Source organism: Hydra viridissima, unplaced genomic scaffold (genome assembly GCF_058129835.1).
Source record: "Hydra viridissima isolate aposymbiotic clone 2 unplaced genomic scaffold, HvirCarnegie_v1 scaffold_2, whole genome shotgun sequence".
Taxonomy (NCBI): domain Eukaryota; kingdom Metazoa; phylum Cnidaria; class Hydrozoa; order Anthoathecata; family Hydridae; genus Hydra; species Hydra viridissima.
The window spans coordinates 18,991,774-19,015,811 of NW_028324301.1; the positions used below are offsets into that span (position 1 = coordinate 18,991,774).

Here is a 24,038-nt window from a genome sequence, read left to right on the forward strand (position 1 = left end):
ATCGTTTTCACGTTTCTGTTTTTGCGGGTCTTTTAACAGCTCTGCAGCTTCAGTTGAATGTTCAGCATTAGATGGTAGATGAGCTGAGAAGTGGACGATTGCAGCAAAACTTTTTATCATGCTTTTCCATTTTGTTCAACTTTACAATAGGCCCAAACATATCGTTCTAAATGGGTTGTTTCCTGTCATTAAATTCAACTTTTCCATAGATCTTTTTGTCTTCGCATATGTGGAAAGAAAAGTATTTTTGAACCAAGTGTCATCGACAATTCGGTGACAACTTTTGTCACGGGTGTGAAAAGCTCGCTGAATCAATACGATGAACATTATTTTTCACTTGCGTGCCTGGTAAAAGTAATGTTCACAAATCTAGTGAAAGTAAGATTTTAACTGTGAGCGTACACAGAGGTATGACGTTGGTTAGGCGGATTAACCAGCTTTAAGCTAAAAAATACAAGAAATTGTTGTAAAAGTTTGGAAAACGACGGGTTATAGGGGTATCTTTAAATTTAATGGTCGCAATTTTTTACCTCCGTAAAATTAAATTTCAAACAGAACCGGTGTTTTTAACAGATAAAAATTTAAAGTTATAGCGCCAGATGCTAGGTCTAAAATATGACACTATTTCAAGAGTGATTAAAAGCAAGTGGAAGAAAAATACCAAAGGAAAAGTTGAACTTAATGACAAGAAACAACCTGTTTCGGAACGACATGTTTGGGGTATTGTAAAGTTGAGCGAAGTGGAAAAGTATACGGTAGAAAGCTTCACTGCAATCGTCCACATCTCAGCTCACCTCAATGTTGAACATTCAACTGAAGCTGAAGAGCTATTAAAAGACACCAAGAACAGAAACATAAAGACAATGAGCCCTATGCCATGATACCGGACACATTCGACCAAGATAAAAAGTATGAACAAAGAATGGGTTGCCAAGAGCTTGTCATTTTGAATATAACTGTCGATTGGGCCAGTTCTTAATTTTCTAAACAAAATAACAAAACAAAACAAAAAAAAAAATTTTCGCTTCAATTTTTTTTTTTTTTGAGGATATAGATAAATTTAACGAAGTTTTAGAAAAAAATAAATTTTCAATACTAATATAAGGAACTTCTGGCGAAGTTGAATCAACAATTTAATCATGGGCACTACTGCAGTTTTTCTCTTTGATTTTTTTTTTTACATTTTTATCAAATCTATTTTAAAATGTTCTCAAAAAAAAGGACGCTAGAGGAAAAAGATTTAGCAATTTTTATTTAGAAAATGGATGCATTGATTTTTATTAACTTCATAAAAACCAATGCATTCATTTAAAATTGTTTACAATTTATAAATAAAGACCACAGAAATATAACTATGAAAACACATAAAAATAATCATTTTTTTAATAAAGTTATAATTTTAAACTATATCCATAAAAACCTTTTATTTTACAATACTTTCAATAAATTAGTAAGACTTTTTATTTTTTTACAAAGTAATTGCTTTAAAACGACCCCTGTTCATTTATTTCATTTTAAAAGCGTTCATAAGCAGAAAGTAATAAATTATCATTATTATCTTAACATCACCACGCAGGATCAATATTATCTTTGAGATGCAATGTAGGGTCGGCTTTTAAACTGTTTATCATCACCTGTTCTGCACACATCGGACATTTTGTGTCGTCTCCGCTAAGTAGACTATGTAAGAATATACAATATAATAATTAGAAATGACAAGCCCAAAAAACGCTTATTACAAAAGCAAATCATACTTGCCTTTTAAATTCCGAACACAAAGCAGGAAAAGAACAATTAGGACAAACGCACCAATCTTCTTTCACCATATGACGACCCTGGATGTTAAACGGGTTAGTATTAAATACAAAACCAATCTATTCAATAGTTTATTCCAATGGCCATTATAATTAAGAAAAGTTAAATCTAATAAACAATATTGTTATTAAATTTTTAAAATAAATATTATAAAAAATGATTTACCGTTATAATGCAGTATGGTAAGTTTTGTTTACACTCAGGGCAGTCCAATCTAGTTTGAGGTACTTGGTAGGAGCAAAATGGACAAGGATCTAGCGGTTCATCCTCTTCCGTTTTATCTGGTTTTCTTTAAAAAATAAAATAGAAAAATCAAAAAAAAGACGAAACAAAATTAAAGCATAAAAAGTATTCAATCAATGACTATAAAAACCAAACAATTCCAAATATTAAATATATTGCAATTAAAATACTTTTGCTGGAATTATTACCTGACTATCATTTCAATTTTCTTTTTATATTTAAGATCGATACTTGATCGGTATTCAGCCCTCATCAGCATTGATGCAAAACTAAACGAATGGTTTTTCAGCCCTGCTCGATGACATTCTATTACTGTTGAGGTCAGTATGGGTACAACATCTGCATATTAAAGTATTTAATTGGTCATTTGTAAAGCAAATATGACACCACAAAAGAAAATACTGCATTACTCACGTTGAGGAAACTTGCTTATGTTATTTGCAACCCTGATGAGCATGCGTGCAGCTTTCATATGGTCGCCTCGTTTGATATGAATCTATCAAATTGGTTATAAACACTCAACATTAAATTATACTCTAAAAATATCATTTGAAATAGAAACAAATGCGCTCATCAAAAACATTCATAGCGAAAGAATAAAAAATACAGACTCGCTAAAAATATTTTTTACAATTGAAAGAATAAAAAAAAGTAAAGATGATCGTTTGAAAACCACTTGCTAAAACGTAATTAATGTTTTCAAAAAGTTTAAAAAAAACGAATTCTAAAGTTACTTAAACTATTCATTTGATGGTTTTAAACGATTAAAATATTTATTGTACTTCATTAAAGAAAATTTTTAACTACTATGGCAAAAAAATATCAAAAAAATACATTTACTTCACCAAACTTTATGTTACCATAAAAACATCTCACGAGACCAATCAATACATAAGTTTACCTTGCACAAAATGTAGCTATGTAGCAGCATGAGGTTTTGACTCATCTCACTTGGTATTTTAATCTTCCGATCACGCAGCTCTGTAAAAAAAAAAAAAATATGGATTTTTAACGAAAGGTCAAAAAAGGTTAAGCATTTAAAAAACGGTGTTAAAAAAAAAAGATAGAGAATCTACTAAAGATACCTTTAAACATGCTAAAGAGAACATCATGTGCATTTCGATAATTTCCCATTTCTTGGTCACTTTGTGCTATAATCACAGCTGTTTTTGCTGCTTCAGGGTATCGCTCTAGTGCCATGTAAAGTTGAAACAAGTAACGTGAATCCTACGAAAAATAAATTTGAACATAAAATTTACATTTTTTAAACCTGTCTTAATATTAATTTGAAAAAATATGATTTTAAAAATCAACTTTATCATATCCGTTAAAATCTCTCTGATATAAGAAGCTACGAAAGATTGCTGAGCCAATCATCCTTGCTTTTCTTTAGCCATATTATATATTTTCTTGTTTTGCTTTTACCGTTTTCTTATTCTCAAATTGCAGAGAATAAACAAAAGAAAAAGCAGTGGAAAACTTAAATAGAATATTTGGGATATCCAGATTACAAACCTTTTGCTCTAATAGATGCACCACTACTAAATTAAAAATAGCTGAACTTGCTTTTAGACTACACTTTAATAAAACATAACAAAAACTAAAAGGAAAATTTGGTAAAAACTACCTTAGGAATGCCATCTATTTCTCCCATCAAAAAATCAATTAACTTCAGTGTTAACTTTTCATCTTTTGCATTCTTAACCTAAACAGCACTTAAGTTAACTTATCTGTGTATAAAAAAACAACTGATTAATATATAGGTAAATAAATATACGTTAACCAATTCAAAATCCTTTGTAACAAAAAAGCAAAGGAAATGAAATAGAGCTATTTAATTAAGATTTGCTTTTGTACAAGAAAGAAATAGCTATTAAAATATTAAACATACGGTTTCAATAGATAACATAACTGATTCACCACCCTCAGTGACAGGACACCGAAGCAAATGAATAAGGGCTTTTTGATAAAGTTTTGCTTTAGTATAAAATTTTCCAGCAAGCAAGCTTTGGCGTTGATTTTCAAAATAAACTGCCATGTTGTTATAGTCTTCAGCTGTTGCTGCATCACCTGGAAGAATCATGGTCAAAAAGAGCAGAAGTAAAATAATGGCATAATTAAATATGAAGAAAATAATATACAAAAAAAATAGTACCTATGATTTCAGCATATTGTTCCATTTTATCGTGTTGCTAAAAAAGCAATTAAAAAAAAGATTATCATTACCAGAAAATAAACCCAACCAGAGATCAATTTAAAATTATTTTCTGAAAATGACAAAAGCTTGTAAAAGAAGAGTTGCCTAATTGTACTACTTGTCGACTTTTTTTATGTTTATGCATCAAGTGCTTTAGAGTAACAATTGATGGTTATTCCTGAAGATTGACATTTTACGTATATACTCCTTATATGTTTGGACTTTTTTAAACAAGCAAGGTCCAGCAGTCATTACAATTTAGGAAACCTAAATCTCCCAAATCATACCAGTGTTCCAAAAAATATACCCATTTTAATAATAAAAAATAAGCGTACTTCAGAATTAAAGACAACACAACCTCAGAATTAAAGTTTAAATATTTATTAATATAAACCAATATATTTTATTGGTTTTGTTTTAGTAATATTTAAAAATATTATTAAAACATAATGAAATTTTTTATATAAACATTTATACAGTAATAATATTAGGAATACAATTTTTTTTCAAAACTTACTTGATTTCTTCTTAAGGCTAAACAAAAATAACTTTTCAAAACATAAACCTACGTAGTTTGTTATCTGCCAACTTTTAGTTAAGCTCATTACTAAGTTTATGAAATATATAAAAAGTAAAATTTATGAAAACAATACAATTTAGGGAAATCTCCCTTAAGTATAAAAAAACCTGAGCAAGAGTAAAAGCCTCATCATTGCATCGAGACATCACAAGAAACTGAATAGCTGAGGCAAAGTCACCAAGATTCTGGAAAAACCTTTCAAAAGAAGCAAAATATTTAACCAAAACTTAAACAAGAGCTTATCCATTGAGTGAAATAAAAAATTTCAACACATTCATTTTAAAAAATCAAGTAAACCTAAGATAAACATACTTGGCAACCATCTTTGCACCTTCAACTGATTGTGTTTCTCTCACAATAAGCACAGCTTCCTCAGGATTTTGCAAATGCTCAAGATTAATCCTAAAACAAAAAACTAATCTTAAAAAAATTACCCCTAAAAATTACAGCCTAACTTTAATGGTTGAAGAAAAAAGAGAAATTTTGCTCTGTAACTTGCTAGTTACAAACAATTAGTAGAATAATGTACACAAAACAATAAACAAACCGAATAACATTTTCATAATCTTTAGCTTTTTTATATGCAGCAGCTGCATCTTTGTATTTTCCATCCAACTCTTTTGCTTTTGCAAACTGAAGCAACAGCTTTGGAGAACTTATATTTTTTAAGAGCTCTCCAACTTTATTCCTGAAAATAAACTATAACTTATAAAAATTGGTTTCTTCCAAAAACTTTGATTTTCTCTAAGAAATGCAAATTTCCTTTAACTACTTAATTATAAAATATGAACAACCTTTTATTTGAAAAATGAGTTTCTTTAGCATTTAAAAATACATTTTTGCATGTCCAACCCTGCTTACTACAAATAAAATTAAAGTTAGCTATACTTTTAAAGGCAGAAGGATTTGCTCACCAACCAGCATGACTAATAACAAACATCAATGACAAAAGATAATCTCATCTATTGCAAAGTACATAACAGAAGAACAATCTTATTGTAAATTATATTTATATTCAATAATTTTTTCTTCTACAGATGGCTCATCAAATGATAATTCTTCCAGTTGTAAAACTTAATTTTTTAGCCCTCTATAAACTTAAATTTTTTTCATATGCAAAAAATATACATACCGATTTTGTATTTTGTACATGAGAAACTACATATGAAAACCCTAGGTCATGCATGTTTCTAAATAAGCTTATTTAAATAATAATCCCATTAATTATTGTACGTTTTTAACACTATGCAGTTTTACCGTCTATTGAGGTTTTTAATATATAAATTTTTCTACATTATGATGAAACTCAAAGTAAATGATTTTGTTGGATATGGTTTAATTAATAAGGAATTGTGACATTAAATGTTGGAAGTGCATTCCTGGGCATTAAGGAACATTTTTCAGGTTGATATTGATGAGATTGGAACTGGATGTCTAACCACATCTGAAAAAGTAGTAGCTTGTTTCTTGTGCTAAAATTTTTAGTGGATAATTTTTTAACAGTCTCACCAAATGAGAAGACACAAGAAATAAAAGCTCAATCTTTTTTTTTTTTTTTTACATTATCAAAAAAACTTTTGCAGAAAAACATAATATATATCACCAACTATCTACAATATTTAATTTTAAACATTTCTAAACTTGATAAATAACATTCATTCACTCACATTTTCTCTGATATATATTTAAAAAATTCAATTTTGAAGCTCAAAGAGTTCTCTGTATGAGTTTATTTATGATAGATTATTTACTTATTCACTTTGTAAATTATTTTTAAGTAAAAAACATTTTTTATAAAACTAATAAACATTGTGATAGCTTGATACTTAACTTAAATATCACATGAAAAAATATCTGTTCTTTAAACTAAACAAGCAAAAATTAATCATGGTGGAATAAAATTACTTACCACTGTTTCATCTTGATATAAACTCCAGCTGCACGTTCCCAACATTCTGCTTTTTCAAACAAAACAGCTGAGTCTGAATATTGCTAAAAAATTAAACAAGCTAGAAATTAAAAAAAAAATTATTTTATATTACAGCATTTTACAGCATTTGAAAATTTAATGTAATTTCAACAATCGTGACTTACTTTAATGCTTTCCAGAAGTGAGGCACATTCTTTTTTCAACAATTTATTAGAAGATTTTGTTGCCAAGGTAACACCTCTAAATATGTGACAATACTATTGATTTCTGAAAAAAAAATCATATTTTTTATCTTAAAATAAAATATCAAAGGTTTCACACCTCCGAATATCTCCTATTCGAATAGCCATTCTTGCTATGCCACCTTGACAAACTTCATTGTGATCTTTATTCTAAAAAGAATTCTTTTTTTAAATATAAAGAGTACAAGAATACAGAGTAAAACGTTAGGACTATGATAAAAATTGTTGGGTGGACTGAATTAGGGTATGAAATTAATAAAAAAAGTGATTATAATATTGGTAAAAAAAATACTAACAAATGCTACTATATTAATTAGAGACAATGATGAAAAATTCAAAGATCAAGATTTATTTACAATTATTATTACTTTATTAAAGCTAAAATATGTTTTCCATTTTTTAGTAACCATTACTTACCTCTATATCATTAGAAATACCTCGCTCATAGTTTATTAATGCATTGGAGTAATCACCTCTAAAAATAAAATTATTTCTGATAAATAAAAACATATATAGTTTTATAGGTATTTCTGAAGTCAATTTAAAAAGATATTTTCAAATCAGCTAGACAATTGTTTATAGTAGATATTGATTGAAAGCCTCTTTTAACAATAACCCTGTAACCATACATGAATTCTAACTGTTGGGCATATTCTTTAGAAATAAAAGGAATCTGATCAACAGCAAGTCCTTTAGCTAATTCCAGAGCTTGATCCCAGTGTAGCAAACTTCGCCGCATCTAAATTTGAGTGATAGTATAAAAATTAATACAAACTAGTAAAGAAAATTTCTGGAAGAATAAATTGAAAACAAACCTCAAGTGCAGCAACTGGAGAGCCTGATGCTAAAAACAAATCCTAAACAAAAAACCATTTCTATATTCAAAATAGAAACTAGAAATATTTGCATCCTCAAAAAGCAAGACAAGTTTCAAAATAATCAGTAACTGTTGCAGAATAATGAATATACCTGTGCAAGGTTAAAGTCTTTTAAAATCATTGCAACATAACCACCTAAAAGATTTCTGTCTTCTAAGTCCTAAAAAAACATGAGAACTTCCTCAATAAGAGTTTGTACTTAAAAATGTTAGCAATATGAACAAGCTCAACATTTAGTTTTAAAAGATTATTTTAATTTGATATTAGTTTATTTACAGCTTTTTTATTCAAACTTTTATGGTATAATTGAATTCATTTATTATAAATAATACCTTAATTTTTTCTAATGATAAGACCATAGCGACATTTCCAAGCTTCCTATTCACACGAATAGCTATAAATAAATATAAATAAAAAAAGAATTTAAAAGAATATCAAGGACTTAAGAGTTAGAAACTTATATACCAAATAACTTAAGCACTGATGTATGCAAAAGACTGAACATATTAGCTTTTTAATATCACTTTTAAAAAAAATAATAATAAAAAACATACAGAATATTTAAATTTGATTTGAATGACAAGAATTTAAATTGAAATTTGATTGTTATAATTTTTTACTTTTATTGAAATTTCAAAATCAGTTTAAGTAAAAAAAGTTCAAATGAGTTCAAATTTGTAATTTTTTTAACTTTACCTAACTAATAAATAAAGATTACATACTGAAATCTTAATCAACTTTACTTTATTTTGTTTCTACCTAATACTTAGTCTATACAAAGAAAAACATTTAAAACGGCAGAGCTTTTAACCATAAACCTAAACAAGAGAACAGTATTTTTCCAACTTAATGATATAAAAATACTGAAATAGTACTTTTTTCATTAGCTACCATTCTTGTCAAAATTACATAAAACTAAGTCTCTTTGAATGTTCTAATACGAAGAGAGTAGTTATAAATTAGGTGTTTTTGGAGAGCAGTAGTTTTTAAAAAATTTGATTTGAAAAAAAAAAAACAATACAAGATTGATTAAACATTGATGCTTTAAAAAAATAGAAAAAATTTGTTTGTTATTTACTTATTAGAGAAAAGTTCTTATTGCACAAAATGGTATGGTTTGTAGAATATGGCGCAAAATAATGTAGGTATAACAAACAGCCCAAAGTTGACAGCAAGAATAACAAATTTTTATTTTAATGATAAATTTAGTGTATGATAGTTTACTAGCCTAAGTTGATATCAAGCTGTCTGGCAGCCACTTCAGCTAACATTTTCCAGCTTTCTACTTCATTTAACTGCTCACAAACACTCCAAGCATCATGAAATCTATATTTATTAAAATAAGAATGTAGAGAAAAATTATCATTTTGTACTTTCTAAAAGTGCAAACACATTTTCCTAAACAATTAAATATGAACAAATTATTAAACTCAACTACCTTTTTAATATCAACAAATGTTTTAGTGTTGACTTCATCTAAAGAATACATAAACAAACATAGAAGCCTTTCTCAAACCTAGATCTTTGTTACTAAAAACTTTTAACATTACAAACATTAGTGCAATCTAATTATTAAGTGAGACAAAAACTTCAATTTCTAAAAACCAATAAATTAAAATAAATAGTGCTGGAGAAATTAAACTTGCCTCGCTATTACTTGTTGCCAGAGGAAGAGGACATTCATTAATCAATTGTATATGTTGAAGCTAAAAAAAACAAAAAACTTAAAGTGTTATTTAAAAAAAAAAAAATAGAAAGGGAAAAGTCAGAAAAAAAAAATTTTTTTTACATAAATAAAAAAGATTTCAACAATTAAGAAATCTGTGTTCCTACTTTTCCACTTTGGGTTTGACATGCTAACTTTCCATTATATAGCATAACAGGAGTAAATCCATATGGTAGTTTAGTTGTAAGTGCAAGTTGGCATTCAGAACCTAATATTCAAAAAATATATGTTTGAAAAAAAAAAAAAAAAAAAAAAAAAAAAAAAAAAAAAAAAAAGATAAGTTAATAAAACTAAACAGATATTTCAATGTATCTACTTTCCTTATTGTTCTTTTTATAAGCTCACTTTTTTGCTTTTTATAGGTTTCATAGTAAAGACCTTTTTTTTCAAAAACTTTGTTAGACAATATCAGAGAGTTAGTAACCAGGAAGGTGCAGGTTATTTAATTGCATTACTAGTTTGTTAGGTAAAAATATAATTTAGGTTATCCAAGTTATTATTGGTTTTCAGATAAATTTTTAATGTTACATGCTTCTTACTTAGTTTAAATGGAATATTAAATCACTTCTGCTACAAAAACACTTAAAAAACTATAAAAACTAATTTTTTGTAAATACAACAAAAATTAAGGAAGAAAGCATGAAACATTTGAATAGCTATTATTTAAAAGTAATATACATTATTGCTATCAACATAATAAAACTGTATAAGTATTTTTGATAGCATTGTGATAGAAAAAGAATAAGCACAACTTTACATCAAGAAAATCTTTAAAAACTTGAAAAATCAACAAAAATTTATTACCATTTTGCTTCAATCTCTCTAGTTATAAATGATGAGCATGCTTTGAAATTTTGAGCACAGTTACTTGTATGGTTTATCAGAAAATAAATTTTAAATTTCATGTTCAATTTACTATTTACTATTCTAAAGTAATATTGCTGAAATTTTATTATGATAAGTTGAAATAAAAGTTTGGAATTCAGTGTCCTTATCACTTAGCACTGTTAACAAATTTTGTTCTAAAAGGACAATTTTTTGCATACTAATTTCTATAATTCTCATTTTCTTTTTTCTTTTTTAATTTTTTTTTTTAACATATCTAAACAAAAACATAAACCTAAACCATATTCAAAACCTCTAAAAGTAAATTTATGGTTAGACGGCTCAATACTCAACTATAGGCAAACGCTTTTTATAGCATTTTTAATTTATTTGTTATTTTAAATAGTGCATTTAAGAAAAATGAATGTTCTATTACATTGACATGTTTTAAAAAAAAAACTCTCTGAAATCTGAGCAAAATGATGTTGCTAAGGAAACAAAAAATACCATACCTTGAAGAAACAAGTTTTATTTAAATTTGAGAGTATTACTTATAAATCTCATATATTTTCTGAATCTAGAAAAGGTTTCAAACAAGATAACATCATTTTTTAATAAATTCTATTCATTTTTGACCTGAGCAGCCTTAAAATAAAGCTAATATATTAAGTTGAATAAAAAGTTTGTGTGCTATATTAAATAATGCAATTTGAGTCATTTGATGAAGTTGAAGAAGCATGACAAGAAATTTTTGATTCAAAGTCAAAAGAGTGGTACTTTGACAAAATTGGAAATCTTGCTAATCAATGGCAGGTGGAGGACAGTTATGGTCTTTACTTAGAAAAATAGCTGTTTGTTTTAAATAAATTCTTGCATTAAAAAACCATTATTTTAACACAATGAACTAACTTTTTCCTCATTCTAATAAATACAGTCTTACCAGTTATTGTATCTTTGGAGTAACCAAACAAATATATTTTTTCTTCATCATGTGCACAAAATATACCCTAAAATAATTCAAAAGATCTTGAAACGTTAGCTCATATTAGCATCATATTTATAAAAATAAATTTCTCACAAAAACTTATTCACTACATATATATAAAAAAAGTTTAACGCATGCCTAATAAAAGTACCTTGTCAACAAAATAATTGTCCCACATAACAGATTTTATTCCTGGAGGAAACTGAGTAATATCATGAACACTGTCTTTCACCTCAATTAAAAAAATAATTTATTGTTAAAACTTTAAATTACCATACTTTGCTTACTTCGATACAGACTAGTGATAATACAAAAATGCAGAACAATATATCCTAACTAACTTAAATTGCTAACACTTACTGGGCAATAAACAAATCCATCATTTTTATCATCAATAAAAACAAGCTTAGTTCCACTTGCATCAGGATACAGCTTCCGTATGCCAACAACATGACTATGTTCATTGACATTCATCCAATCTTCAACAAAAAAGTGTATCAACTGACCAGACTGAAAATCAGAACAAAAGAACTTGCTTTGTAAACTTCTCATTGTGTGTGTGTGTGTTTGTGTGTGTATATATATACACACAATAGTTAAATGCATTGCCTAGGACATTTCTCCTATGAGTTGAGATGTCTTAACAACAAAACTAGTATCTAGATTGCCAAACACTACCATTTGTTCATTTATTTTTATATAATACACAGAAATGACAGAATTGAATAGACACCATGACAAAATGTATTGCAATACTTATTTTATGTATAATGCAGATAAATCTTTATTAAAGTGATAAATTCACCAAGATTTTATGTTTCAGATTATATGTCTAATTGATTAAGCATGCATGGATTTCAATTAGGCCATATTGTTGGTCAACATGAAAGTGAACTTATATAAAAGTCTTTCTTTTAACTGTTAATAGAATGATTGTAAAATTTACCAGAGATAGTTTTAAAAAAGTTCTTGTCAAAGACAGAATATATAAAACTTGCATGGTTAATGTATAAATGAGTAACTCTTTAAACAAAAATTTTGAACAAAACTTTGACTTTGAATTCTAAGTATGGGTGAATTTCAACTTTATACCTCAGTTCCATAAATAAAGAAGTCGTTAGTGAGTATGAAACACGTTATCTTAGATTTATCCCCATCATCTGGAAACAACCTTCCTTCCTTTTCAGTAGAATTCTCAGTTGCTTTTGCATTAACCTAAAATAGTGCAATGAATTAAACTGTCCTTCAAAAAAAAAAGAAAAAAAGAGAAAAATGTAAACATATACATTTACATTTTCTAAATGTTTAATTTATGTATCTCTGGACAAGAAAAATCATACATGCATGTATGACAAAGTCCAACAGAGTATTAACTAATAAGTTTTTTTTGAACTTAATGCTATATATTAAATATAAAAAAGATCAATCCTTACATGCTTAATTAAAATAAATAAATGTATTTTTTACAGAATTAGAAGGTTTATAAACATATCTTCATTTATGAAAGTTATAACTTTATAATATTTTTTAAATATAGATGATTATAAGTCTTCTGATTCTGTAAAAAAACATTTTTTAAATATTGTTTTAAAAAATAATAATTTTATGCTTACAACATGCAATTGGACTTTTCCTTCAAAACCAACTGCAGCATAATAAGAGTTTAGGCAAATTTTTGTCACAGTTCCTAAATATTCCTTATCTTTAAGTGGTATGCATCCTAAAAAGACTTGTTTAAGTTAATTGAAAATAATTTAAACTAGGAAATTTACTTTTTGTTTTCCCTTTTTAAACTTTACTTAGGACAGAGCTATTATTTTCTACTCATATCTGCTCCATTACATTTTTAAATACCTTCCTCTGTTATGGAATAAAACCATACACGGTTATTCATTCCTGATGCAAGATGACAAGGTCCCACAGCCAAAAAGTTTGGTTCAACATCAGTTGCAACATTGAAAGACAGTTCCTAATTAGGTAACGCAAAATAAAATAAAATAAGATATTCTGAATCAACTGAAAACAGACTTCAAATTCTCTTTTATTATAACTACCCATTTAAAATATATGGAATTAATAAAACTAGGTGAAAAATTGAATTTCCTTATTTCAGGAGCAGTCAGCTATTGTTAAGTAAAAAAAACACTGAATGTATGTTATTGTTATTATGAATAGGATTGCATCTAAACTTATCTTCTGACTAACCTTGTTTATATCATCCACTATAGTTATCTAAAAGAAAAAGTGAACAATACAATATAACCATGTTTATATAAATTTTGGTAAACAATATAATCTTATTCATATCACCAACCACCATATCTATAAGAAAGATTGAATGGTAACTAATAGCAACATAACTTACAGCAATAACAAAGAACTTTGGTACTAATACATTAATTTTTCAAAAAGTGATACCTCTCTTAATGATGTTAAGTATGCAATTCGAGTATTGTATGCATCAGCAAGAATAGGTAGCATTGTCAAATATACATGGATTGCTCCTGTAAAAGTATAAACATTCACCAGGACTTTCTTCAGCATAAACAGTATAACAAAATGTAAACAAATAAGAGTTTTATCAATAAATAAACTGAAGACCTTTCTGAGTACTAACTGCAAGCAACTGCCCATCATCAGTCCACTCTACTTTGTCCAGAATTCCTGTCATAATTTAAACAAAAAATAAAACTTAATCAAAATTTTGAAAATTGATTTAAAGTCTGGTCCAAGTGTATACAAATGTTTACCTCCTGTCTCCTCCACAGTAATTATAGCATAGATCTCCTTTAAGTTATTCAATTCATGGATTTTTACACTAACAAATAAAATGATGTATAAAAGAGAGGTCAAAATAAGAATGGGATTGAATAAAATTAAGAGTAATACTAGGTAATGAATAAGGTACTATGCAAAAAAAAGTGCATATGAGGATTATATTGTGCTGATACTACTTTGCATTAAAAAATGAAAATATATTTTACACATTATCACCACAGGAAGCAGCTTTTTTTAAAGACAAAGATATTGCTATGTCATTTAGTTCATCTTTATGATCTTGCGTTTGAAACAACTCCTAAAATTTAAAGACTAACTTTAAGTTATAAAGCATTTTTAACCTAAATATGTATACATATTGTACTAATTCTTTAGCCCAAACATTCTACTTAAATACTTTTAACAATTTAACCTAAAGATTTTGCCTAAAGGATAACCTATGATTTTAAACAATAATTTAGATAATTGATGAATGTTTATTATTTGAGACTATTATTTTTTTGTACATAGTGGAAAGAGAAGATGACTAAAAAAGAAAGTAAGCACCAACTTAAATTGCACCTACTGACAGATGGGGGACAAATTTAGTTATTACTAATGCAAAAAAGAAAAGCAAGTGCTTAATTCTATTATAAAACAAAATTCTTTCAACAAAGAAAAAGAATTGGCATACCTGACCAATCTCTTTTAGATGTGTTGAAATAACAACTAAAAATCCAGTGGAAAATCCAATCATAATATAACCATCACCAAACCACCTGTATTTTGCTATATTACCATAACGAGGCTAGAAAAAAAATTAAAAAACCTTTAGAATATGAATAAACTTTTGTTTTTTTACCTTTATCAAACTTGATTTTTTAAATTATACTTGAAATGCCAATTCAATAGGATTCTCAGGCTCATTGAGATTAAAAAGAAGAAGTGCTCGGTGACCCATTGTTAAACTCAGCTGGAAAAAAAAACAAAATTTTTAACAATATATACCTTTTAAAAGTTTTGGCAATTTAATTACAATAAGAGAATATTTTCAACATTATAAAGTTGCTCTCACAGTTGTCTCTCCAGAGCTTCGCTCATTGGTTTTCATGACAGAGAATTGTGCATTGTCAGCATTCAATCTAGTTGTTGTCTAATTAATTCAATAATATCACAAAATGTATTGAAAAGAAAAAGTTTAACAGTTCTGACATGAATATTCAAACATGAATATTCCAACACTATGAATATTCAAACATGAATGCTTCTCATGTAAAACTAAACTCTGACCTGCTTTATGGTGTCACCATCACTATTACTGATTGTGATAACTTTATCTTCACTTCCAAGAGCCAGCAAATTCTAAACAGAAATATATTGATTGAGTGAAGGGATTTTTTTAACAACTTAGCAACAAGAAAAATAATTCAAATAACCAACCTCTGCATTCCAACAGCCGAAAGTGATTTTTTTCACATGCTTGCCAATTATAGGAATTTTTCTATAGTATTTTGAGAAAAACTAAGAGTTAATTACAAAAATAAATAAGATATTGATACAGCAGCTAAAAATAAAAGTATACAAATAAAAATTTAACATTAATTTACTTATATACTTTGTATTACTTAAAAGAACTTTTGCAGTTTTTTATTTACAGAAACAAAAGAAAAGACAATAAATATCAACGATAAGATACTATGCTGCAACTTTGATACATTTGTATGAACAACTGTATAATTAATTTCAATAAAGCAATAAACCAATTTAAAAAAACCAACAAAGTTAAAACTATTTTTATCAAAGATTTTCAAAAGAAAATAGTAAAAAAAATTTACAAATTTCCTGAAATTTTTTTATGATATATAGAAGTAAAAAAAAAAGAATTACAATTAAAAGGAATATGTAAATGAATCCAGAAAATAACTTAGGTCCAGTCACTAAAACTAAGATCATTATATTTTTTCTACTATTAGAAACCTTTTGTAATAAAAAAGTTTAAGCAAAGCAAACCTTGAGTTTTGGTGATTGTAAAGCAAAAGATTCCCCATAGATGTTCCTGAAATTAACAAATATATTTTAACTTGCAAAGTTTATTAAAAGTTATTAGGAAAAGAATTCCAAGGATAATCATTATACAAAGAAGTTCTTGTTTTAAAATTTAGCTTTCTAAAGATCAATTTACTAATTCAGCATACCTACTGCTAGTACCTGTGAAACTTTTGACCACATCAAAAAAGAAACGGAATCCCTATTTTTAAAAAAACACTGTAGATAACAAATGAAAACAGATTAAAATAAAACTTGAGTATAAAATTAATTTCAAGTAAGTGAACATTTCAAATAATATTTGCTCAACTTTTATATATATTTCAAAAATGGAACAAAATTCTATACCTTTGTCATTACAAACATACAAAGAGGTTTACTATATAAGACTTAAATATAAAGTTTGAGTAAAAAAAAAACAAATACTTAAAACCAGTATCCAATTGCAATGATTTCATTGTATTTGCATTCCATAAAAACAAAACACCTAAAAAAAAAATTAAAAAAAAACACTCAATGACAAATGTTTCAACAAATGAATTTTCAATTAGAAAAACCATCTACTATTAAAAGATTTTAATTGAAAGTTTTATAAAAACATTCTGGATTTTTTTTAAAAAAGGAAAAAGAAAGTTGCATCATGTTCAACTATATGGTCCCAAAGAGATCTCACTAAAAGGTTTGAATGCAGTTGTTTTCTTGTCAGAAAAGCACTCAAGAGCAAGGGTTTGAAGGCTTAGACCAAGAAAAAATTCTGAAGCAATCAATTGATGGAGAAATAAAAGTAATTGGCTGCACAAAGAAGCTCATTACACTTTTCAACTGAGAAAATTTATGCATTATTGAGGACAGCAAAATGTACTGCAAAAAGGAATTCTCATAGTTGCCCAGCCATCAATATTATTACTAGTATAAAGGTGTCTATGTCAGCAACAAATTTATTTATATTTAGACAGAAAAGTTTGCTCCAAAGATTGTGTGGCAAGCGTCCTTTGAAATCTGTACAAACTGATTAAAAACTTTAAATGATAGATTAAACTTCAATATAAAAAAAATTTGGAATAAACTTGTTTAGTATTTCTTGAGCTATTGTTAATTATATCTGACTGGAAAGTTTTTAGCCCAATCAATAAACCTTTCGATGTGGCATTAAACAAAACCAAATTGAAAACATCAAAGACGATGATGATTGATATACCTGATTGTTAAGGTGCTTAAGTATTTTTTATGAAAATTCAATTTTCTACATAGGTTACTTGTTACACTTTCTTGTTGCTTTTTTGGGTAAAGTTAATAGAACATTCTTTAGGGTTTACTATAAATTGCAAGATATAATACGCAGTAGCATCAAATAAAAAACTAATAAATCATAGTAGCCCTTTAAAACATTAATTGATTTCATAAGGTCCTATTTTTTAATTATAATTTTGACTAAGTTAAAGCAGCATAATGCACATGGTACAACATTATTTTCCTCAGCCTTCAAGGGGGCATTCAATATATAACATGGCATATTTAGCAGCTAAATCTGTTGCAGTTTTGAATGGTAATCTTTGATTAATATGAATAGAAATAAATATGACCATCTACCATTCACTATATTAGATTCAGTATAGATAAACAGATAGGTATTGCCACTGAGGCCTGCCCTTTAAAATATCAGAGCTTAAATCAGGACTTCAGCTCTGATAAGTTAAAGGTTAGCAGAGTCTGTACTTGAGAGATCATGTATGGAAGAACACCCAGCAAGTCTGTACTTGTTAGTCTATTGTTAAAATTAATATGAGAAAGCACTTTGAAGACATCTAAAAAAGAGTTGGTAACTTATAATTGAATTAATTAGAAAAAAGAAGAAAAATAGATGGCAAAAGTTTTATGATATGAAAGTTTTTAAATTTTATCATCAGTTTATGTTCTACTAGAACTAGATATGTTCTTTACAATATATTTTTCTCTAGGGTATGTGTATCTTTATTAATAGCTACTCTTACGAATTACTTTATAATCCTAGCCATTACCAAACAACATTAAACTGCAAGACTTTTTGTAATTAATTTTGTTTAGTATGTTTTAATGAGATTATAAATTGAGAAGAAAATGTTCAGAAGAATAAAAAAAACACTTGCTCAATAGCTAGTTAAGCTGTAGAAGAACACTTCCTGGTATTCATCTGTTAAAAATCTTCATTAAAAATTAGTTTTTATTAGAGAGGATAAAAAATATGAAACCTAAAAAAATATTTTTAGGAAATATTAGTGAACTGAGAAACTTAACCTTTTTTTGTAACTATGGGAACAAAACTTATGATTAAAATGTAGTATACATTGTGAGATTTCAGCTGATGATAAAAATAAATTTAGTCACAAAGTCATATACACAAATTAATTTACTAAGGATTTATTTTAAGAGAGCTGGAACATCAAGAGAACTGATAAAAGTAAAACTTAAAAAAAAGAAATAAATTTGAAATCTTTTATACAAAGTCATAAGAACTACAAACCATTTTTTTCATTTCCTATTGCAAGTATATCGCCATCTTTATCCCAAGATAATCCAGTGCAAACACTATGGCAACGCAGTCATATTAACATTTTAAAAACTCACTCAAAAAGCTTAAAAGATTAATTATATGAACGATAACTATAACATGAAATGAATTAGAAAAAAAAAGAGCATCAACATGAGTTGCCTTTAGACTTCTCAACATAGACTACAATAATTACAAACATAACTACAAACTAATCTAGAACTACCCAACAAAATTAATTTTTCATTCACACACAAAATCTTTTTTTTTTTTTTTTTAAAAAAAAAAAAAAAAAAAAAAGAAAACCAACCCTGGTAGAAGAAATTCATCTTTCAATTCCCCATGTCTGTCATAAATTGTAACAAGCTTTGTGGCACTAAAATATATGTAAAAAATTACTTCATTCAGTTTTTGAATCAAAGGATTGTTATCTAGTTAAAAACTTAAGAACAATATTTAAAAAAAAAACTTACCCAGTAACAGCTAGAAAATTCCCTTGTTGAGCCTGCCATGCCATAAAAACCTTTTTACCCCCATGAACTCTTGAAGGAATTGTAAATACACGCTAATAAAAAATGTAATTTATCTGTTTTAGAACTTAAAATCATAATTTATATAAGTAAATATCAAAATCTTAAAAAACAATAATTTTACCTTCATTTTTTATCCAACCACATACATTTAAAACATTTTATTATTATATCTAAAATTAAACATATTTTATCTAAAATTAAACAAATTTTTTGAAATGTTACATTTTCTATATGATAAATCCTGTATCATGAATTTTTACCTAAAAACAATAAAAAAAAACCCAGCTCCACTAGATTTTCAAAAAAGCTCACCCCCAAATCAAAACTAGGTAATGGCATAAAATACAATTATAATATTGCTACCTCTTAGCAATAATATTAATACTGCTGCATTTTAAAAATTGTAACCATGGTAACGTTGTGACTTTATATAATGCAACAGACTGTAGAACTTTGTAGGTAGTTCTAAATTTGTGTAGAATGATGTAGAACACTCTAGAAATGTGCAGATTGTTCTAGAACTACTGACTGAGACTATATAAGCAATTTCTGCACTAGTTTTAGTTGTTGTCAAATGACTAATTGATAAGGTTAAAAGAGTGATATAGAGACAGATAACCTTTTAATTGGGACTGACAAATTAAGTGGATATTACTTGGTGGTTATTAAATACTGGACTTACGCACCTGCGATTACTGAAATAGCTAAAAATATATGTATTGCACAATTTACATATATTACATGTAATATTGAAAGCAGTCAGAATATATTTATTTATTTTCAATTTTTATCTTTAGAACTAATATAACTTTATAGACAATGTCGCACAAGAAAAACACTGTAGAGAAGAACAAGGACATTTGCACCAAAAATCTGATGAAATTTCAGCAGTCGCATAAAAGAAGGGGCACCGTGCCTTCACAAGAACTTTCACTTGAAAAGTGAAAAATGCAGAATACTACTTAAAAGGCAAGTAGTTGGGCAATACCAGTTTCTTGGAGCAAGGAAATAATTCATCCTTCAAAGAGAAGACAATTACCCAACAAACCACCTACATCAGTATCATATGATCTCTCATCTAATGATAGTGATAAGGAGTCGGATAAGTCTGAAGTTATAGAAAATGAATATAAAAATGATGATGATGATGATACTTGCCCACCAAAAAATGATGATGATGAAGAAGAAGAAGAAGATGATGATGATGATGATGATGATGATGATGATGATGATGATGATGATGATGATGATGATGATGATGATGATGATGATGATGATGATGATGATATGAACTTAGTGACATCAACAAAAAAAGCTGCTAAAATTTGCAAGCAATTTGCACTCAATAGTGTTAATATTCCAACACCCAGTCAAGCCGGAGTTTATAAGTCAGTATTTAAGGAAGCTTCTTAACTGAAGAAAGAGATTAAATACTGAAAGTGATCTCTACATTTTGATGGAAAACACCTTAAAAAACAAATATCAGGTTGTAGTATTGAAAAACATAAGGATAGAAGTGAAATTAGCTGGATTGTGCTTGAAAGATGGAAAGGCAGAAACTATTATTAGGCAGAAATTATTTCAACAGTTCTTGAGGAATTTAATTTATAAAGTGCTGTGAAGATGATAGTGGTTGACACAATCAGTGTTAACACTGGTAAAAAGAATGATGTTGTTGTAAGACTTAAGCAAATATTTTTAGCAAAGGAGTTTGACAAACTATTGCTTATTTCTTACCAGCAACATTTGCTTGATAGGATTCTGCATGTGGTGATGGATAAGGAAATTGGAGGAAGTACCAAGTCTCCAAACATTGAGTATCCTTTTATACCTCAGCTGATGAACAGTTATGAGGAGTTGCAAACAAAATTTGTGAATGGAACAGAAGTAAGTGTCAATAAGTCAGGCTGGAGAGATGAGATGAAATTTTTTCATTGTTTGACACTTGCGTTCAAATTCTATGAAGAAAACTAACATTTTCCACTTGCTAACTTTCAAAAAAGTCCTAAAAACAGTAATGCACATTGGAATTCAAGAGCCGTCCTTGCCATTCTTGCTTTTATTCTCATACCTAAAACAACACCAACATTACAGAAAATCTGCAGATTTATTTTGTATGACTGGGTAAAGTATTGGTTTGCTGATCAATTTTACAACAAGGTAGACAACAGTAACTTGCCACAAATACTGAAACCTTACAAGAAGGGGTTACAGGTTTTGGAGAATAATTGGAAACAGGAACCATCAGCACTGAAGATACCAAGAAGAAACCAGTGCACTGAGTGTGTTATAAAAGTGATGCAGAAACTGTAATCAGTCTGCAGAGAAAAAGACAAATTGCAGTTTTGATTTACTTTAAGTAATAGAAAGTGATGTACTGATGTATACTAATCATAAATATAGACAATATGAAGCACATTCTATGCTCTAGTAACTGTAATAGTTAGTGACTAGACGTGTCATAATTGTTAAACAATGTACATTGTTAAGTTATAATGCAATTTGATATTTTGACTTGGGATGAACTTTTTTCAAAAGATATTGAAACAACTATTTGTTTCTTTAGTTTTAATTATTAAGTTTCTTTAGTTCTAATTATTCATTAAACTGACATACAGGAACATGAGGTAAAAAAGTTATATCCCTAATTTGTGTGTGTATATATAAACACAGACACACACACAATTCAATGATATTCATAAAGTAGAAGTTAAAAATTGACTTACACACCTAATCAAAAATAAAGAATTATCATTCTGTGACTAGCTAACAAACAATACTTACTAATTATACCTAATTTAACTATATATATACTCTAACTTTTTAAATTACAACATAAAATTTAGAAAAAATTTAATTTATAATTTAAAGAGTTTGCGTTTGCCAAAATTAAATTTTTTTCACTTTATTTCTGAAATTTTACCAAAGTAGTAGTGTAAATTGTTTCTGTTCTTCAATGTATTTTACTCTTAACTGTTCAAGGTTAAAAACTGTAAAAAGTTAGATATTTCCTGAACTGATTGCATTTGACGGAAAACTAAATGTGAATCAATTAGAAAACAACCTACATTTACATTTTCAACAATACATTCAAGCAACTTGTGTCTAATATTTAGAGGAGCTTGAAATCAAACTCTTTTTTTTTTTTCTCTGCTATACCTTTTTGGTGCTTCATTTGCAGTCATCAAGTGCCAAACAATTTTTGCTTGTTCCTCTTGTTTCTTTAACATCTTTGAATGTTAAAACTTCAGGCTAGCATTTTTTCATATTTTCAAATTTTTTTGTCCACATATCCTTTCAACATTATTTTTTCACACTAAGCCAAAAGAAATTCATTATCTTCTTAAATAGCAATAATTACTAGATCTGCAATGAACACCTAAATTGGTAGATCCAGTATTAAATTGCTGTGTTTTTAATCCTGTATTAGACATAAGATTAGGCTAAAATCTCCTTAAAATCTTTAAAAATTAAATTGGAAGCTATCCTGATGCCTGGTTTTGGTTCACTTTGCTATAACTGTTATATTTGCAGAGGTCATGTTCTAAGTAAATTCTTACTTTATCACTGAATTATAAATGAATGTAACAAAAATAATAAAAAAAATAACTCAATAAAATTACTGCAACAAGAAATTTGAATATTAACTTAACTAAAAACAACTTAAACTTTAAAGAAGAGTTGAAAAATAGCTACAGTAGTAAGCAATAGTATTTGAATCTGGTTTGTATTTATCTGAGCTACAACCTACTATTCATGTATAATTAAAGAAAGATTTGAACCTAAGGTTTCTAAGCATTTAACTAATTTGTATTTACTATTTACAATTGGTAGTATAAATTGGCATGCAAGTGACATTAAAAATTTGATAGTAACCTCTAAATGTCATTCAAAATTGTTCTTTATTAACTCTATTTTTAAATTATTGTGATCATATTTCTTTCAAAGTATCTAAAGCCAATCAAGATTGATCACCAAGTTTTAACTACTAATACTTTCAATTAAAAAAAACTACCGAACAACAGAACGCGTTGCCATTATAAATAAACAGCCATTATATATAAACTAATTTTCGGCAACCGTATTCACCAAAACATCTTTATTTAAAGAGTTTTTTGGGGAAAACCGTGAGAAAAACTGATGTAAATGAATATGCGTGCTTGGCATACTAAGTAACAGAGTACCTATATTATTAATTTTCTAAAAAAAAAAATTATTACTATATCTATTCAAATTTTATTGCAGCGGGGTATTTTTTTGACAAACTTTCTGCTAATAACAAAACTTTCATTTTATTTACCCTACCATTGAAAAAAAAAAAAAAAAAAAAATACAAGAAATTTAAATTAGTCCTGCATTTCATCAAATTTTTAATGAGTTAGCTTATCTTTTTCCTGAAATCTCTTAACTTTATTGTACTCAATAACTTAGCGGTATATTTAATTTTTTTTTTTTAATCAATCCATCCTGCAGTTGCAATAGCAGCTGTTTGCCGTAATCTTCTACCATACCGTATGCCGTCTAAAAATATATTTGTAATGTTTTTATAATTCCTTTGTCCCTTTTACTGATCTGGAAGTTCATTCTGTAGACAGCTTAGATTATGCCCGGTTTCAGCGCTTAATAATAAACTTTCATTACTAAATTGTTCCTTTGTCTCGCTATTTCGAAAATTGAACCATTTGTCCTGACTCCTATTGTTTGTTGCGTTTCTTTTTACTTACTTTGTTTTTACTAAAGATAAACTAACTTTC

The 24,038-nt window shown here is 27.6% G+C and overlaps 1 protein-coding gene across 3 annotated transcripts; it reads right to left on the minus strand.

Annotated features, from left to right (window-relative positions):
* Positions 1-1,231: 1,231 nt before the first annotated feature.
* On the minus strand, positions 1,232-22,669 carry LOC145194800 (WD repeat-containing protein 19-like). 3 transcript variants are annotated; one of them, XM_090079159.1, is made up of 49 exons: positions 22,444-22,669; positions 19,406-19,454; positions 19,225-19,316; positions 19,062-19,127; positions 18,725-18,789; positions 16,651-16,711; positions 16,374-16,426; positions 16,189-16,234; positions 15,619-15,679; positions 15,469-15,540; positions 15,254-15,331; positions 15,071-15,151; positions 14,873-14,986; positions 14,406-14,497; positions 14,172-14,239; positions 14,023-14,085; positions 13,840-13,925; positions 13,627-13,653; positions 13,276-13,390; positions 13,035-13,141; positions 12,514-12,636; positions 11,782-11,931; positions 11,573-11,653; positions 11,377-11,443; positions 9,719-9,819; positions 9,532-9,591; positions 9,324-9,361; positions 9,114-9,211; positions 8,218-8,279; positions 7,977-8,045; positions 7,823-7,864; positions 7,637-7,746; positions 7,425-7,482; positions 7,087-7,157; positions 6,930-7,005; positions 6,745-6,827; positions 5,383-5,523; positions 5,148-5,237; positions 4,943-5,030; positions 4,214-4,250; positions 3,950-4,128; positions 3,686-3,763; positions 3,144-3,285; positions 2,960-3,039; positions 2,473-2,554; positions 2,247-2,397; positions 1,981-2,104; positions 1,759-1,835; positions 1,232-1,680 (listed from the first exon to the last, which is right to left on the minus strand). In XM_090079159.1, the coding sequence occupies exons 2-49, from the start codon at positions 19,409-19,411 to the stop codon at positions 1,566-1,568; spliced, it is 4,026 nt and encodes a 1,341-aa protein (XP_089935285.1). In that variant the 5' UTR covers positions 19,412-19,454; positions 22,444-22,669; the 3' UTR covers positions 1,232-1,565. The 3 variants fall into 3 exon arrangements, with proteins under 3 accessions (XP_089935285.1, XP_089935287.1, XP_089935286.1); XM_090079160.1 differs by lacking the exons at positions 1,232-1,680; positions 1,759-1,835; positions 1,981-2,104; ... (6 more) ...; positions 4,214-4,250; positions 22,444-22,669 and adding an exon at positions 4,773-4,789 and having other exon boundaries at positions 19,406-19,519; XM_090079161.1 differs by lacking the exons at positions 13,035-13,141; positions 13,276-13,390; positions 13,627-13,653; ... (15 more) ...; positions 19,406-19,454; positions 22,444-22,669 and having other exon boundaries at positions 11,782-11,900; positions 12,514-12,626.
* Positions 22,670-24,038: the final 1,369 nt, after the last annotated feature.

Coding starts and splice junctions, on each gene's coding strand:
- LOC145194800 (XM_090079159.1), bottom strand. Junction 14,240..14,405: donor GCTTCCTGTGGTGATAATGT/GTAAAATATATT, acceptor TTTATTTGTTAG/TGTAAAAATCCATGAATTGA. Junction 9,820..11,376: donor CTCCAAAGATACAATAACTG/GTAAGACTGTAT, acceptor TTTGAATATTAG/GTTCTGAATGCCAACTTGCA.